The 19,035-nt window shown below is 46.4% G+C and overlaps 1 protein-coding gene across 3 annotated transcripts in view; it reads left to right on the top strand.

The window, feature by feature from the left end:
* The window catches only part of LOC144507810 (cAMP-dependent protein kinase catalytic subunit alpha-like), a 175,419-nt gene that overhangs the window by 146,140 nt on the left and 10,244 nt on the right, over positions 1-19,035 (top strand). For all 3 annotated transcript variants that reach the window (XM_078235125.1, XM_078235126.1, XM_078235127.1), the window contains exons 5-6: positions 6,522-6,604; positions 13,702-13,828. In XM_078235125.1, the coding sequence (XP_078091251.1) occupies positions 6,522-6,604; positions 13,702-13,828 (210 nt within the window). The remainder of the gene's footprint in view (positions 1-6,521; positions 6,605-13,701; positions 13,829-19,035) is intronic.

Genomic DNA, 19,035 nt, shown 5'->3' with positions numbered 1-19,035 from the left:
AATAAAGACATTTTGGGCACAGAGGGAGCGCACGGCTCTCACAGTCAATGTTGTGAGCAGTCAGCACTCCCCTCACTTCACTCGCCCTTGCTTTACGTGCGAATCACATCAGTCACACCGGTAGGGAAAAAAACTACCTGGACGGAAATCAGCGGAACGTGGCAACACTGCGCGTGGGCAGCGGTCAACAAAATGTCTTGGGCTGCATGTGCCCCTTAAATGTCTGATCTTCTGGATTATATCTTCGAAGATATCCTTTCAGTCAAACTTTAGGAGTCGGGTTTAGGAGTTTAGAAGTCGGGAGATAATGATGCAGCTTTATAAGACCCTCGTCAGACCCCACTTGGAGTACTGTGCTCCGTTCTGGTCGCCTCATTACAGGAAGGATGTAGAAATTATTGAAAGGGTGCAGAGAAGATTTACAAGGATGTTGCCTGGATTAGGTGGCATGCCTTATGAGAATAGGTTGAGGGAGCTCGGCCTTTTCTCCTTGGAGAGACGAAGGATGAGAGGTGACCTGATAGAGGTTTACAAGATGTTGAGAGGTATAGATCGGTTGATTCTCAGAGGCTTTTTCCCAGGGCTGAAATGGCTGCTATGAGAGGACACAGGTTTAAGGTGCTGGGGAGAAGGTACAGAGGTGATGTCAGGGGTAAGTTTTTCACTCAGAGGGTGGTGCGTGAATGGAATCGGCTGCCGTCAATGGTGGTGGATGCAAACTCGATAGGGTCTTTTAAGAGACTTCTGGATGAGTACATGGGACTTAATAGGATTGAGGGTTATAGGTAAGCCTATATATAGGCCTAGGTAGGTAGGGACATGACCGGCGCAACTTGTGGGCCGAAGGGCCTGTTTGTGCTGTAGTTTTTCTATGTTCTATGTTCCCCCATCTCGGGTCTTCATAAAAAAAATTTATTTGTGAGACATGGGAATTGTTGGCTGGCCAGCATTTTATTGCCCATCCCTTGAACTGACTGTCTCGCTTGGCCATTTCAGAGGGTAGTTGAGAGTCAGCCACATTGCTGTGGCTCTGGAGTCACATGTAGGCCAGACCGGGTAAGGACGGCAGATTTCCTTCCCTAAAGGACATTAGTGAACCAGATGGGTTTTTCCGCCAATCGACAATGGTTTAATGATTATCAGTAGATTCTTAATTTCAATTTTTTTTTATTGAATTCAAATTCCACCATCTGCTGAGGAGGGATTCGAACCCAGGCCCCCAGTGCATTAGCTGAGTTTTTGGATTAATAGCCTAGCGATAATACCACTAGGCCATCGCATCCCCTACTTGTGCTAGCTTTACATGCGTATCACTTTAGTCATACTGGTAGGTTAAAGGACTATGCGGGTGGAAATCATCAGAACATGGCAACCCTGCGTATGGGCAATGGCTAACAAAATGACTTGTAGGCTGCACTCAGAACCCAGGTGGGCCGCAGGGTGCCCACCGCTGTGTTACATAAATGTCTGACGTTCTGGATTATATCTTCGAAGTACTCCCTTTCAGTCAAACTTCTATCTTTTCCCCACCTCGGGTTTTCGTGACGCTGTGGTATCCACACCCATCTAACCACATGGCTCATTAAAAATCCATCTTGCCATTCGCTAGGACTGAGTTTATGGAGGTGGCTCAGACTGTCTCTTAATTAAGTCTCGTTGCTTCCAGACTGTTTGGGGCCACCCAACCACAAGTGATGAGCCAGAGGTTATATATGAGGATTCAAGTGCTCACAAGAACATGTGGGTGTCCTACTCAGAAACTAAAGGAATAGGATGTAATGTTAGGTATGAGGCAAGGCTGGCAAAGAGAAGCGGGCAATGGCATGATAGTTTCACACAGGTTTGAATGAGAAAAAACATTTGGTCTATTTCTACAGATGGTAAAGAGATTAGAAGTCTGATCAGCTAAAGTTTAAAGTTTATTTATTAGTCACAAGCAGGCTTACGTTAACACTGCAGTGAAGTTACTGTGGAATTCCCCTAGTCGCCACCCTCCGGCGCCTGTTCGGGTAACACTGAGGGAGAATTTAGCATGGCCAATGCACCCTAACCAGCACGTCTTTCGCACTGTGGGAGGAAACCGGAGCACCCGGAGGAAACACACGCAGACACAGGGAGAATGTGCAAACTCCACACAGACACTGACCCAAACCGAGAATCGAACCCGGATCCCTGGCGCTGTGAGGCAGCAGTGCCAGCCACTGTGCCACCGTGCCGCCCACAAGGGCAGAATGCTACTTGTTGGAAATGTCAATCACTGGGATATTGACTGGAAACAAACAGGTTAAAGATGAATTCCGACTTTCAGAGGGTGACTTTACTTTTTATTTGCCAGCAGGTCTTATCTCACCCAGGTGTATCAGATAAGGTAGAATCAAGGGAGCATCATCTAAAAAGGATTTTAGCACAAACATTTGGATTTGAAAAAGAGTAAGCTTCAAAATAAAGACTAGTTGTAACACAATAATAATGGTTGTGAAATCTACAAGAAGTTACTGTGAAATATGCAAGGAATTTTGGTCAGCCTGTCATCTAAATTAATTCCATGAAAATCAAAACAGCAGAAAGAGCAGCAAAGTCTTCTCTGATTAGGTTTTTAAAAATATATTCTTGGGATATGGGTCATACTGACCAGGTCAGCATTTGTTGCCCAGTTCTAGTTAGCCTACGGGAAAGTTTGATTTGATTTATTATTGTCACATGTATTGGGATACAGTGAAAAGTATTGTTTCTTGCGCGCTGTACAGACAGAGCATACCGTTCATAGAGAAGGAAAGGGGAGAGTGCAGAATGTAGTGTCACAGACATAGCTAGGGTGTAGAGAAAGATCAACTTAATGCAAGGTAAGTCCAAATTGGGCGGCACGGTAGCACAGTGGTTAGCACTGCTGCTTCACAGCTCCAGGGTCCCGGGTTCGATTCCCGGCTCGGGTCACTGTCTGTGTGGAGTGTGCACATTCTCCTCGTGTCTGCGTGGGTTTCCTCCGGGTGCTCCAGTTTCCTCCCACAGTCCAAAGATGTGCTGGTTAGGTTGATTGGCCAGGTTAAAAATTGCCCCTTAGAATCCTAAAATGCGTAGGTTAGAGGGATTAGCGGGTAAATATGTGGGGGTAGGGCCTGGGTGGGATTGTGGTCGGTGCAGACTCGATGGGCCGAATGGCCTCCTTCTGCACTGTAGGGTTTCTATGAATCTATGAAATTTCCTTAGCCTTCTGAGAAATTAGAGGCGTTGGTGGACTTTCTTAACTATAGTGTTGGCATGGGGGGACCAGGACAGGTTGTTGGTGATCTGGACACCCAAAAACTTGAAGCTCTCGATCCTTTCTACTTCTTCCCCAATGATGTAGACAGGGGCATGTTCTCTTCTACGTTTCCTGAAGTCGATGACAATCTCCTTCGTTCTGTTGACATTGAGGGAGAGATTATTGTCGCCACACCAGTTCACCAGATTCTCTATCTCATTCCTGTACTCTGTCTCGTCATTGTCGAAATTGGTGATGGGCCACCTTCTTCAATTGCTGCAGGCTCCATGTGGTGAAGTTAGAGAGTTCCAGAACTTTGACCCAGCAAACATGAAGGAATGGTGATGAAGAGATAGGCAGATTGCATTCAAAATCTGCATTGAATCTGCCAGCCAGAAGATTGAATCCATTATTCTCCAGTCCCGCTGCAGCGAGTGGAGATTTGACTGAGTGCCAAATTCTCCGTCCTTGCTGGCAGCAGGGCGTGAATGGCCGGAGAATTCCGGCCAATGTTTCAAACAAAGTTAACAATTACTCGAAAAGGCGTGGATTGATTAAGGAAAGACAGCACAGATTCGTTAAGGCAAATAGTGTTTAACTGACTTGATTGAAGTTTTGATGAGGGAACTGAGCTGATGAGAGTAATGCGATAGATCGGGTGTATATGGACTCGCAAAATACATTTGAAAAAGTGCCACTTGATGGGCTTGCCAGCAGAATTGAAACCCGTGGAATTAAAGGCACAATGACAAGCGACTGGAGTAATGGTAAATACAGTTTTTACAGACTGGAGGATGGTATACGGTGGGGTTCCTCAGGGGCTGGTACTGGGACCAGTGCTTTTCTTGACCATTATGAATGACCTAGACTTGAGTGTGCAGGGCACAGTTTCAACATTTGCAGACGACAGAGAACTTGGAAGTGTTGTGAACTGTGAGGAGGTTGGTATTGGACTTCAACAGGACATGGAATGGGGAGAACACGGGGCAGATGAACTTTAATGCAGGAAAGTGCAAATGATACATTTTGGGAGGAAGAAAGAGGAGAAGCTATATAAAATAAACAATTCTAAAGCGGTGCAGACACCGAGAGACCTAACTGTACATGCGTGAAAGTTGCTGATGGTGGCAGGGCAGGTTAAGAAAGTGGTTAAAAAAGACATGTGGGGTCATAGATAGAGTACAAAAGCAAGGAAGTTATAATGGACCTTTATCAAACACTGCTTTGGCCGAGGCTAGAGTATTGTGTGCAATTCAGGACACCGCACTTTAGGAAGGATGTGAAGGCTTTTAGAGGGAGTGCAGAGAAAAGTTATGAGAATGGTTCAAGGGACGAAGGGCTGTGGCTATGTGGACACATTGGAGAAGCCGTTTTTGTTCATGGAATATAGACGTCGCTGGCCAGGCCTGCATTTATTGCCCATCCCTCATTGCCCTTGAGAAGGTGGTGGTGAGCTGCCTCCTTGAACCGCTGCAGTCCATCTGGTGCAGGTACACCCACAGTGCCGTTGGCGCAGCAACAGTGAAGGAACGGCAGATGTATTTCCAAGTCAGGACGGGGTTTGGCTTGGATCTTGAAGGTGGTGTTCCCGTGCATCTGCTGCCCTTGCCCTTCTAGGTGGTGGAGGTCACAGGTTTGGAAGCTGCTGCTGAAGGAACCTTGTGAATTGTTTCCCTGAGAGAGAGGTGGGAAGAGATTTGATACGGGTGTTCAAAATTAGGGGCAGATGGTGGTGCAACGGTAATATCACTGGACTAATAATCCAGGGCCCGAGGTTTAATGTTGAAAGCCACAAGTTTTAAAGTTTATTTCTTAATGTCACAAGTAAGGCTTACATTAACACTGCAATGAAGTTACTGTGAAAATCCCCTAGTCGCCACAGTCCGGCACCTGTTTGGGTACACCGAGGGAGAATTTAGCAGTGCCAATGCACCCTAACCAGCACGTCTTTTGGACTGTGGGAAGAAACCAGAGGAATCCCACACAGACATGGGGAGAATGTGCAGACTCCGCACAGACAGTGACCCGAGCCAGGAATCGAACCCGGGTCCCTGGCGCTGTGAGGCAGTGGTGCTAACCACTGTACACAAGCGTTACCAAACAAAAATTGCCAAAGCAGGGGGTGGGTTGACTAGTTAAAGACTAGTTAAAGACTAGTTAAAGAGACAAAAGCTTTTATCAAAGCGCATTGACTCTTGGACATACTGTTACATAAGCTGTATTACTGCTATATTCCATGATCACAACAGCTGGTGTAATGTACTCATATTGCCACTCATAATCCTTTGAGGTGCCTTACATATAAATACAAGTGTTGTATGATGTTTCTAACCAAACTTACGGCAACAAAATGGGAGAAGATCTGAGGAAACGGCCTGATGTTAAAAACCGATGACCAACCTAACACAGTCATCCCACTATCCATTCACGTCTGCGCAGACACAACTCTTAAAGACCACCAAAAGGCCATTGAGCTCACCACCACCTTGCACAACAGCCCTGTTCAACCCTTCTCCAAATTGTATCTACAGTTAGCACTTTTGCAGCCAATAATTTGGTAATAACATTCCTTTTACTTCATCGCAGTGTTAATGTAAGCCTACTTGTGACACTAATAAATAAACTTTAAAACTTGTGGCTTTCAACATTAAACCTTGGGCCCTGGATTATTAGTCCAGTGACATTACCACTATACAGTGGTTAGCACTGCTGCCTCACAGTGCCAGGGACCCGGGTTCAATTCCCAGCTTGGGTCGCTGTCTGTGTGGAGTTTGCACATTCTCCCCGTGTCTGCGTGGGTTTCCTCCGGGTGCTCCGGAGTCCTCCCACAGTCTGAAAGACGTGCTGGTTAGGGTGCATTGACCCGAACAGGTGCCGGAATGTGGCGACTAGGGGAATTTCACAGTAACTTCATTGTAGCGTTAATGTGACTACTTGTGACTAATAAATAAACTTCACTTTACTTTATACCCCTAGTGTGAGACTAGATCCGACAGCTGGAGTTTGTAAAAGGGCGCGCTCTTACCGGCCGTTCACATCACGCCCCCACTGCAGCGAGGTCGGAGGGTTTGGCGCCCAGCCAAATCTCTGTTCACCGCAGCGGGATGGGAAAATCCTGCCGGCGTAAACAGCTGTAACATTCCAGCCAAAGGCTAGCAACCTTTGTGGTGATTTACCAGCTTGTGTACGGTTGGGTGGTGTGAAGGATGGTGAGTGTAAGAATTCCTCTGCCGTTCTGGGGGGCTTATTTTTATCTGCATTCTCTTCCTTTTGTTTGCAGGATAACACTAATTTGTATATGGTGATGGAATATATTCAAGGCGGAGAGATGTTTTCACACTTAAGGAGAAGTGGAAGATTCAGGTTAGTCTCATAAGGCTATAAGAAATGATGCAATTAGCGGAGTTTGATTGTTGAGTAATTCACATCATAACAACCTCTACAACATTGAAAATGTGACCAAACACTTTTGAGTCCTAGAGGTTTACAGCATGGAAACAGGCCCTTCAGCCCAACTTGTCCATGCTGCCCTTTTTTTAACCACTAAGCTAGTTCTACTTGCCTGTATTTAGCCCATATCCCTCTATACCCATCGTACCCATGTAACTGTCTAAATGCTTTTTAAAAGACAAAATTGTACCCGCCTCTACTACTACCTCTGGCACTCACCGCTCTCTGTGTGAAAAAATTGCCTCTCTGGACCCTTTTGTATTTCTCCCCTCTCACCTTAAACCTATGCCCTCTAGTTTTAGACTCCCCTACCTTTGGGTAAAGATGTTGACTATCTAGCTGATCTGTGCCCCTCATTATTTTATAGACCTCCATAAGGTCACCCCTCAACCTTCTACACTCCAGAGAAAAAGGTCCCAGTCTATCCAGCCTCTCCTTATAACTCAAACCATCAAGTCCCGGTAGCATCTTAGTAAATCTTTTCTGCATTCTTTCTAGGTTGATAATATCCTGAAAACAGTAGCAAATAGTGATTGTTCCTCTCATACACAATATTTCATCTTCTGTTTTAATAAATCTGTCTTTGTTTTATCTTATGTAAATGATTAGGGGTTAGAAGCTGACCAGTCACTTAATAGGTTCCTAATGTCCATTCATATTATTCTCAATACAGTCTTGTTTGACATCTGACTTTGCAGACTGAAGCATGTATCATAAAGGGCTGAAGCCAGTACAAGTGCAGAACTATGAAATCTATTCACTAGCATTTTATTTATTTATATTAGTGTCACAGGTAGGCTTACATTAACACTGCAATGAAGTTACTGTGAAAATCCCCTAGTCGCCACACTCTGGTACCTGTTCGGGCACACTGAGGGAGAATTTAGCACAGCCAATGCACCCTAACCAGCACGTCTTTCGGACTGTGGGAGGAAACCGGAGCACCCGGAAGAAACCCACGCAGACACGGGGAGAACGTGCAAACTCCACACAGACAGTGACCCAAACCGGGAGTTGAGCCTGGAAGAGAGCACAGAATCAGTTAAAGAAAGACAAAATTACATTTACATCAAACCGCCTCATGTTCGGCAACAACTTGCATTTATATAGCACCTTTAAAGAAAGATAGATCAGGTAGACTCTCAGAGGCTTTTTCCCAGGGTGGAAATGGCTGCTACGAGAGGACACAGGTTTAAGGTGCTGGGGGGTAGGTACAGGGGAAATGTTAGGGGGAAGTTTTTCACACAGAGGGTGGTGGGCGAGTGGAATCGGCTGCCGTCAGTGGTGGTGGAGGCAAACTCAATAGGGTCTTTTAAGAGACTCCTGGATGAGTACATGGGACTTAATAGGATGGAGGGTTATAGGTAGGCCTAAAAGGTAGGGATATGTTCGGCACAACTTGTGGGGCCGAAGGGCCTGTTTTGTGCTGTAGTTTTTCTATGTTTCTAAATAAAATACCCAAAATGTTGTTAAACAGCCTCAGAGTGCTTCTTTATAGTTCACTGGCACAGTGGTTAGCACTGCTGCTGCTCCCTGGCGCTGTGAGGCAGCAGTGCTAACCACTGTGCCAGTGAACTATAAAGAAGCACTTTGAGGCTGTTTAACAACATTTTGGGTATTTTATTTCTTTAAAGGTGCTATATAAATGCAAGTTGTTGCCGAACATGATTCAGTTTGATGTAAATGTAATTTTGTCTTTCTTTAACTGATTCTGTGCTCTCTTCCCAGTCTGTAATCCTTACACTTTCACCCTTGTTTCTTCTTCTTTCCCTCCCTCTCTCCATTTCTTTGGTCGGCTACCCCACACTTTTTCCATTGTGTCCCATTCTTTTTCTCACAATCGTTCTCTTCCTCCTCTCTCTCGCATGCCTTTCTTTGCCTCAGTACAGCCCTCTCTCCTGCTGTTCCTTCATCAGTTTATCCAATTTCTGTGTTACCGCCCTGTTAAAGTTTGAGGGATGCAGCTGGCTGGGGAGTTAGCTGAGGAGGCACGGGTGGCACAGTGGTTATCACTGCAGCCTCACAGCGCCAGGGACCCCGAGTTCGATTCTAGTTTGGGTCGCTGTCTGTGCGGAATCTGCGCGTTCTCCCCGTGTCTGCGTGGGTTTCCTCCAAGTGCTCCGGTTTCCTCCCACGGTCTGAAAGACGTGCTGGTTAGGGTGCATTGGCCGTGCTAAATTCTCCCTCAATGTACCCGAACAGGTGCCGTAGGGAATTTTCACAGTAACTTCATTGTAGAGTTAATGTAAGCCTACTTGTGACACTAATAATAAATTAAATAAAGTTCACAACTCATGAGGATAATAAATTAAATAAAGTAAATGGAGGATAGGCTGACGGAGCTCGGTCTTTTCTCCTTGGAGAGACGAAGGATGAGAGGAGACCTAATAGAGGTATATAAGATGTTGAGAGGCATAGATCGGGTGGACTCCCAGAGGCTTTTTCCCAGGGTGAAAATGGCTGCTACGAGAGGACACAGGTTTAAGGTGCTGGGGGGGGTAGGTACAGGGGAGATGTTAGGGGTACGTTTTTCACACAGAGGGTGGTGGGCGAGTGGAATCGGCTGCCGTCAGTGGTGGTGGAGGCGAACTCAATAGGGTCTTTTAAGAGACTCCTGGATGAGTACATGGAGCGTAATAGGATGGAGGGTTATAGGTAGGTCTAGAAGGTAGGGATGTGTTCGGCACAACTTGTGGGCCGAAGGGCCTGTTTGTGCTGTAGTTTTTCTATGTTCTATATTCTAACTCAAGTGGATGTGACAGAAATAGGAGATTTTTTTTGTGGTAGTTTTAAATGTGAATGACCCCTTCAAGCAACGCTGTGACTGTGAAAGCTGGAAAGGATTGTTGGTCACAAGTCCCTTTGACAGACCGAATAATTAAATGTGTAAGAGTAATATGGTCTCATTGTACAGAGCAGGAAAGGTCACTCTTGATAACCATTACCCTCTTGAAGTTGGAACAAACATGCCATTGAGCGATTTTGTGCGTTTGAGCTGCTCTATGTCGTTCGTTTTTTCCGGAATATTGCCATATGGGAGGCTGTTGACATTAAATGGGGATTGGCTGCTTTATCAATACAGATCTTGTTTAAGTGATGGGCAGCCTATAATCCACTATATCATTACCCAGTTAGTTCCGCTGCGAAGGATGTGCTTCTGGCCAAAACTAAAACATCAGTTCCTGCAGTTACTTTGCCACTCTTCTATTGCATTACATAGAAATATAGGAGCAGGAGGAGGCCATTCGGCCCGTCGAGCCTGCTCCGCCATTCATCACAATCATGGCTGATCATCCAACTCAGTAGCCTAATCCTGCTTTCTCCCCATAACCTTTGATCCCATTCGCCCCAAGTGCTATATCCAGCCGCCTCTTGAATACATTCAATGTTTTGGCATCAACTACTTCAAAGAACAAAAGAACCAAGAACAGTACAGCGCAGGAACAGGCCCTTCGGCCCTCCAAGCCTGTGCCGATCATGATGCCTGCCTAAACTAAAACCGTATGCACTTACAGAGTCCGTATCCTTCCATTCCCATTCTATTCATGTATTTGTCTAGTTGTCCCTTAAGTGCTGCTATCGTACCTGCTCCCACCACCTCCCCGGGCAGCGTGTTCCAGACATTCACCACCCTCTGTGTAAAAAACTTGCCTCGCACATCTCCTCTAAACTGTTCTCCACGCTCCTTAACCCTATGTCCCCCTAGTACTTGACTTTTCTACCCTAGGAAAGAGCATCTGACTATCCACTCTGTCCATGACTCTCATAATCTTGTAAACCTCCATCAGGTCACCACTCAACCTCCGTCATTCCAGTGAGAACAAACCTAGTTTATCCAACCTCTCCTCACAGCTTAATACCCTCCAGACCAGGCAACATCCTTGTAAACCTCTTCTGTACCCTCTCCAAAGCCTCCACATCCTTCTGGTAGTGTGGCGACCAGAATTGTACACAATATTCTAAATGAGGCCTAACTAAGGTTCTGTACAGCTGCAGCACGACCTGCCAATTTTTATACTCAATGCCCTGACCGATTAAGGCAAGCATGCCGTATGCCTCCTTAACTACCTTATCCACCTATGTTTCCACTTTCAGTGATCGGTGGACATGTACACCCAGATCCCTCTGCCTGTCAATACTCCTAAGGGTTCTATCATTTATTGTATAATTCCTACATGCATTGGACCGTCCAAAATGCATCATCTCACATTTGCCCAGATTAAACTCCATCTGCCACTTCTCCGCCCAAGTCTCCAGCCGGTCTATATCTTGCTGTATCCTCTGGCAATCCTCTTCACTATCCGCAACTCCGCCAATTTTTGTGTCATCTGCGAACTTACTAATCAGACCAGCCACATTTTCCTCCAAATCATTTACATATACTATGAATAACAAAGGTCCCAGAACTGATCCCTGTGGAACACCGCTAGTCACAGCCTTCCATTCAGAAACGCACCCCTCTACTGCTACCCTCTGTCTTCTGTGGCCAAGCCAGTTCTGTATCCATCTTGCCAGCTCTCCTGTGATCCCATGTGACTTCACCTTTCACACCAGTCTACCATGAGGTACCTTGTCAAAGGCTTTACTGAAGTCCATGTATACAACATCTACTCCTTTCCCTCACCTATCATTTCCGTCACTTCCTCGAAAAACTCAATCAAAGTCAATTTATTTCCAAATGTGAGTAAATCCTGTCCCTAAGAATCTTTTCCAATAATTTCCCTACCTTTGACGTAAGGCTCACCAGCCTATAATTTCCTGGATTATCCCTGCTCCCCTTCTTAAACAATGGAACAACATTGGCTATCCTCCAGTCCTCTAGAACTTCATCTGTAGCCAATGAGGATACAAAGATTTCTGTCAAGGCCCCAGCAATTTCCTCCCTTGCCTCCCTCAGTATTCTGGGGCAGATCCCACCAGGCCCTAGGGACATATTTACTTTAATGCTTTTTAAGATGCCCAATACCACCTCTTTTTTCATATCGACATGACCCAGAATATCTACACACCCTACCCTAGACTCCTCATTTATCAAGTCCCTCTGTTTGGTGAATACTGAGGCAAAGTATTCATTTAGTATCTCGCCCATTTCTTCTGGTTCCATGCATAGATTCCCTTCACTATCCTTGAGTGGACCAACCCTTTCTCTGGCTACCCTCTTGCTCTTTACATATGTATAAAATGCCTTAGGATTTTCCTTATTCCTGTTTACCAAGGATTGTCAGAGGATACAGCAAGATAGAGATTGGTTGGAGACTTGGGTGGAGAAGTAGCAAATGGAGTTTAATCTGGGCAAGTGTGAGATGAGGCATTTTGGAAGGTCCAATGCATGCAGGAATTATACAGTAAATGATAGAACCCTTCGGAGTATTGACAGGCAGAGAGATCTGGGTGTACATGTCCACCGTTTTCATGACCCCTTTTAGCCCTCCTAACTTCTTCCTTAAGTTCCTCCCTACGTTCTTTATATTCTTCAAGAGCTTCACCTGTCCTAAGCCTTTTAAACCTTACCAATGCTTCTTTTTCACTTTTGACAAGGCTCATAATATCCCTCGTTATCCAGGGTTCCCAATACTTGTGACTCTTATCCTTAACCTCACAGGTACATGCCAGTCCTGAATTCCAATCAACTGACATTTGAAAGACTCCCACATGTTGGATGTTGATTTACCCTCAAACAACCTCCCCCAATCAATGCTCTCCTGATCCTGCCTAATGTTGATATAGTTAGTCTTCCCCCACTTTAAGTCCTTTGCCTGAGGACCACTCTTGTCCTTGTCCACAAGCACCTTAAAACTTATGGAATTATGATCACTGTTCCCGAAATGGTCTCCTACTGAAACTTCGATCACCTGGTCGGGCTCATTCCCCAATACCAGGTCTAATATGACTCCTTCCTGAGTTGGGCAATCTACATACTGTTTCAAGAAACCCTCCTGACGCTCCTTACAAATTCTGCCCCATCCAAGCCCCTAGCAGCGAGTGAGTCCCAGTCAATATAGGAAAAGTTAAAATCACCCACCACAACAACCCTGTTGTTTTCGCATCTTTCCAAAATCTATCTGCATATCTGCTCCTCTATCTCCCGTTGGCTGTTGGGAGGCCTGTAATAAACCCCCAACATTGTGACTGCACCCTTCCTGTTCCTGAGCTCTACCTATATTGCCTCGTTGTCTGAACCCTCCGAGGTGTCCTCCCTCAATACAGCTGGGATATTCTCCTTAACCAGTAATGCAACTCTCCCCCCCCCCCCCCCCCCCCCCCGCCCCACACCCTTTCGACCCCGCTCTATCCTACCTCAAGCATCTAAATCCTGCAATTTAGCTGCCAATCCTGTCCCTCTTTCATCCAAGTCTCCATAATAGCAACAACATCATAGTTCCAAGTACTAATCCAAACTCTTAAGTTCATCTGTCTTACCCCTCACGTTGAAACAAATGCACTTCAGACTACTTCCTGTGGTAATGAATTCCACAGGCTCACCCCTCTTTGGGTGGATCATCTCCATTTTAAATGGTCTACGCCGAATCCTCAAACTGTGACCCCTGGTTCTAGACTCCCCCACCATCGGGAATATCCTCCCACCATCTACTCTGTCTAGTCCTGTTGGAATTTTATAAGTCTCTATGAGATTCCCCCCCTCATTTGTCTGAACTCCAGCAAAAACAATCCTAACCTAGTCAATCTCTCCTCATACATCAGTCCCGCTGTCCCTGGAATCAGCCTGGTAAACCTTCGCTGCACTCCCTCGAGAGCAAGAATGTCCTCCCTCAGGAAAGGAGACCAAGACTGCACACAATACCCTAGGTGTGGCCTCACCAAGGCCCTGTATAATTGTATTGTTGTCCCTCCAGCATTGTCCTCCAGCCTTTATCTTTCAGGTGATGTTTCTTGGACACCGGCGTGCAGTGGCTTTTACGCTTCATTCTGAAACTCCGCCACACTGAGCAAGCTGTTTGTTGCCTCCCCGACCTCAATGCTGAATTTAATTGCCGTTCTCTTGTTTGCAGCGAACCTCACTCACGATTTTATGCAGCGCAGATTGTCCTCGCGTTCGAATACCTCCATTCGCTAGACCTCGTCTACAGAGACCTGAAGCCCGAAAACATACTGATTGACCAATATGGCTACATCCAGGTATGGGGGGGGGGGAAGTGGTGGGAGGCTGGGGAATGCCCCAGGAATGGCCTAGGTACTGCTCTGTGCATCAAGCACTGACTTGTACCCTGAGAATGGGGTGTTTGCCATACTCCAAGAGAATCCCAGCTTTATGGGATGAAATGACTCCAATTGGCACCATGGAATCCCTACAGTGCATAAGGAGGCCTTTCATCCCATCAAGTCTTCACTGACTCTCTGACAGAGCATCTTACCCAGGCCCTACTCTATCCCCGTAATCCCACATATTTACTCTGTTAATCTCCCTAACCTACACATCTTTGGAAGGGGCAACTAACATAGCCAATGCACCTAACCAGCACGTCTTTCAGACTGGGGGAGGAAACTGGAGCACCCGGAGGGAACCCATGCAGACACGGGGGAGAACGTGCAGACTCCGCACAGACGGTGACCCAAGCCAGGAATCGAACCCGGGTCCCTGATGTTGTGAGGCAGCAGTGCTAACCACTGTGCCACCGTGCCGCCCAACAATATTAGGATGAAGGTGGGGCTATTCAGGGGCGCCACAGGTCTGGACTCAACCGCATGAGTGAAATGTCTCGAGTAAAAGCATGAGTCACATTTCACGGGGTGATGGCAGGCAGGGGAAGATGGAATGCTCTGTGTAGAAGGTGTGACAATGGACAGAGGTGGAGGTGTAATGCTGTGAGCAACAATAGTACGCACCCCAATGGTGATGGTGGTTGAGAGATGTGGGTTTATAGCAACCCACAATTTGCTCTTTGGTTCAGTAATTTCATAGTGACAGTGGGAATGCTGCACATTTTCACCTCTGATTCGAGGGTCTGTGTCATCACTGAGAATAACATATACCCCCAGTGTGGATTGAGGCAGAGTTGTAACGGATAACATACTTACGATAATTCTGCCACAGAGGATAACTGCCAACTGCTTGTTTTACCATTATCTCATACCTCTCTCTGTATCTCCCCTACCCACAATTATAAATTACGCTTCCAGTCAATTTCCTGCAGTAATTTGTTATAGTTTAACAGTGAGACGTTCTATCAGCATTAACTATTACATTGCCAAAGTACTGCTCGTGAATACCGCCCGGGACATGCTCGCTCCCACTCTGCGTCATCGCTTCCAGCGCAAAGGTTGGAATGCCGAAAGGCCATCGCTCCCATCAAGCCCGTTCCTTCTACATTCCCGGGCTCTGGAATGAAACAATTAGATCTGTTAGCATCACCATAATCCTCAATCCCCTTTCCCGATAACTTCCTTTAATGATATCAGTTGATTGAGAGTGAACTCCTTTTCCTGATCATCTGTTGACACCTCTATGATCGTTGAGAAGAACGGGAGAAGCTCTGTCATGCATTGTAGCCTTTTTCTCCAGTTATAAGACCATAAGACATAGGAACAGAATTAGGCCACTCGGCCCATCGAGTCTGCTCTGCCATTCAACCATGGCTGATATTTTTCTTGTCCCCGTTCTCCTGCCTTTTCCCCATAGCTCCTGATCCCCTTATTAATCAAGAACCTATCTACCTCTGTCTTAAAGACACTCAATGACCCGGCCTCCATAGCCTTCTGCGGCAAACAGTTCCACAGATTCACCACTCTCTGGCTGAAGAAATTCTTCCTCATCGCTGTTTTAAAGGATCGTCCCTTTAGCCTGAGGTTGTGCCCTCTGGTTCTAGTTTTTCCTACTAGTGTAAACATCCTCTCCACGTCCACTCTATCCAGGCCTCGCAGTATCCTCTAAGTTTCAATAAGATCCCCTCTTACCCATCTAAAATTCCAAACAGTACATGAGTACAGTTGTCCAAACACCTCCTGGCTTCCTGGTGTAGGATTTGGGGGGTATACCCCAATGATGCTCTGGGGAATACCTCTCAGAAGTTCCCTTGTAAGGGTTTACCTGGCAATTGGCCAGAAGGCTGAAATTCCCTTGAAATTGGACAATTGGGAACCATCCAACAAAGCAATTTAATCGCTAACTTTGGGATGGTCCTGTCAGTGTTACCCTCATGTCACTCTGAAAGGGACAGTGTAGTTAAGAACAGAGATCGATATGTTTGTGATTGGTAGGGGAGAATCAAAGGTTACAGGGGAGAAGGCAGGAAAATGGGGTTGAGAAACATATCAGCCATGATTGAATGGCGGAGTAGACTCGATGGGCCGAATGGCCTAATTCTGCTCCTATATCTTACCCTGACCCGTTCCCCCAATCCGACACCCCCTCTCTCCCAGCTGACTCCCCCTCACCTCTCCCCCAACCCCAACTCCCCAAGGGAACACCCCAACCAAGCAACACCCGTCTCTTCCACCCACCCCCCCCCCCTCATCATTTCCAGGCTTGATCACCCCCCCCACCCTCGCCCCCCCCACCCCATGCCCGTCTCCCAACTTTCCCCCCCCCCCCCCACCTCCATGCAACACCACCCCCACCGCCCCATGACCAGACACAACCTGACTGCCAGCACCCCCACATCTGAACCCCAGCCCCTCAACTCATTCACTTACCCTTGAAACTTACCTTCTCCCTTTCAATGGTCTCTTAAAACTCATCTGCTTTACAGCAGCTAGTGCTGTAGAAGGGGCCATGTCGCCCTTGGCTTCGTCCCTTTTACACTTCACTGCTGGAGCCCTGAGCTCCTTTGCTGTTTCAGTCTCACCCGGCCTGAGGCAGGAAGAGGGGATGAGACAGGGGCTTTGGCTGATCCGCTGCTGATTGTCACACCGAGGATGTCAAAGGGACTTTGCCAATTCCAGATTCCTGAAACTGAAACCAAACTCTTATCGACAAACAGACTAAACGTTTGTTCTCCCAAGATAATTGCTTCCCAAACAGCCATATCACCAACGACTACTCCAGGGACCTTTGACCTATTCTGGCAGCCTCACACGAAGATCTCAATCACTTTCTCAACATCCAATTGACCTGAACCCATTCATATAGCCACAAATGCAAAGTGAGCCAGTACGGTGTGGCATGGTGGCACAGTGGTTAGCACTGCTGCCTCACAGCACCAGGGACCCAGGTTCGATTCCGGTCTCGGGAAACTGTGTGAAGTTTGCATGTTCTCCCCGTATCTGCGTGGGTTTCCTCCGGGTGCTCCGGTTTCCTCCCACAGTCCAAAGGTGGGCAGGTTAGGTGGATTGGCCATGCTAAATTACCCCTTGGTGTCCAAAGATGTGCAGGTTAGGTGGATTGACCATGCTAAATTACCCCTTGATGTCAGGAGGAACTAGTAGGGTAAATATGTGGGGTTATAGGGATAAGGCCTGGGTGGGATTGTTGTCAGTGCAGGCTTGATGGACCAAATAGCCTCTTTTTGCACTGTCGGGGTTCTATATACTCTCCAGACATTCTCTCTTCCACCTTCTTCCGTCGGGAAAAAGATACAAGAGTCTGAGGTCACGTACCAACCAACTCAAGAACAGCTTCTTCCCTGCTGCTGTCAGACTTTTGAATGGACCTACCTTGCATTAAGTTGATCTTTCGCAACACCCTAGCTATGACTGTAACACTACATTCTGCACTCTCTCCTTTCCTTCTCTATGAACGGTATGCTTTGTCTGTGTAGCGCGCAAGAAACAATACTTCTCACTGTACGTTAATACATGTGACAATAATAAATCAAATCAAAAAATGATTCTATGCTCAACTTTTGATATAAATACGATTCAGGAATTAGTGCTGGAAAGATGCCCAGAAGATGAAGTTGAGTTGTACACTCTTTAAAAAAAACAAAGTTGTATGTCATGATCAAGGGATTACGGGCATGGAGAGATGGGGTGGGTTATACCGGTGTTCTTTGCATGCCTGTGTTGTGTTTATAGTCAGGACAGAGATGGAGGCACTGGGAAATGAACCATCATTCTGTGTTCCGTGACCATCTTTGGGGAAGAGCGGGAGGACTCATCGTTAATCAGATTTGTTAATTGCAGAAAATCGTGCCTGTATGAGAAATGTAAGGGAGCTTGATGGCAGGAAAGGGATTTGAATAAAGGAAATAGACATGGCTGAGGAGAAGCGGATGGGAATTTAACATGGGTCGATTTAAGCTAACACGTTGAACTGGAAATGTGAACCTTGTACAGAATAAAGGGGATGTGGAGATGACGGCGTTGGACTGGGGTAAACACAGTAAGAGTTTTAACAACACCAGGTTAAAGTCCAACAGGTTTATTTGGTAGCAAATGCCATTAGCTTTCGGAGCACTGCTCCTTCGTCAGATGGAGTGGAAATGTGCTCTCAAACAGGGCACAGAGACACAAAATCAAGTTACAGAATACTGATTAGAATGCGAATCTTTACAACTAATCAGGTCTTAAAGATACAGACAATGTGAGTGGAGGGAGCATGAGGCACAGGTTAAAGAGATGTGTATTGTCTCCAGACAGGACAGCCAGTGAGATTCTGAAAGTCCAGGAGGCAAGCTGCAGGGGTTACTGATAGTGTGACATGAACCCAAGATCCCGGTTTAGGCCGTCCTCATGTGTGCGGAACTTGGCTATCAGTTTCTGCTCAGCGACTCTGCGCTGTCGTGTGGTTCTTCACGACACACGACAGCGCAGAGTCGCTGAGCAAAAACTGATAGCCAAGTTCGACACACATGAGGACGGCCTAACCCGAGATCTTGGGTTCATGTCACACTACCGGTAACCCCCACAGCTTGCCTCCTGGACTTGCAGAATCTCACTGGCTGTCCTGTCTGGAGACAATACACATCTCTTTAACCTGTGCCTCATGCTCCCTCCACTCACATTGTCTGTATCTTTAAGACCTGATTAGCTGTAAAGATTCGCATTCTAATCAGTATTCTGTAACTTCATTTTGTGTCTCTGTGCCCTGTTTGAGGGCAGATATCCACTCCATCTGACGAAGAAGCAGCGCTCCGAAAGCTAATGGCATTTGCTACCAAATAAACCTGTTGGACTTTAACCTGGTGTTGTTAAAACGTTTACAGAATAAAGGGGTCAGATCCCGTGTTAAGTAGGTGATTGAAGTTCTGCGGATAAGTTATGTCAGACCCTGCAAGCATCCAAACTCCCCTTGAAGAGAAGATCCAACTCAGACTCGAGGATAAAAACGCTGTAGGTCTGAAATAAAAGCAGAAATTGCTGGAAAAGCTCAGCCAACGTGGCAGCGTCTGTGGAGAGAGAAACTGAACATTTTTGAGCCCAGTGTTCAGTGTTGTACTCAAAATTAA

The sequence above is a fragment of the Mustelus asterias genome, chromosome 19 (assembly GCF_964213995.1).
Source record: "Mustelus asterias chromosome 19, sMusAst1.hap1.1, whole genome shotgun sequence".
In the NCBI taxonomy this organism is placed as follows: Eukaryota; Metazoa; Chordata; class Chondrichthyes; order Carcharhiniformes; family Triakidae; genus Mustelus; species Mustelus asterias.
This window is presented reverse-complemented; position numbering and strand designations above follow the sequence as displayed.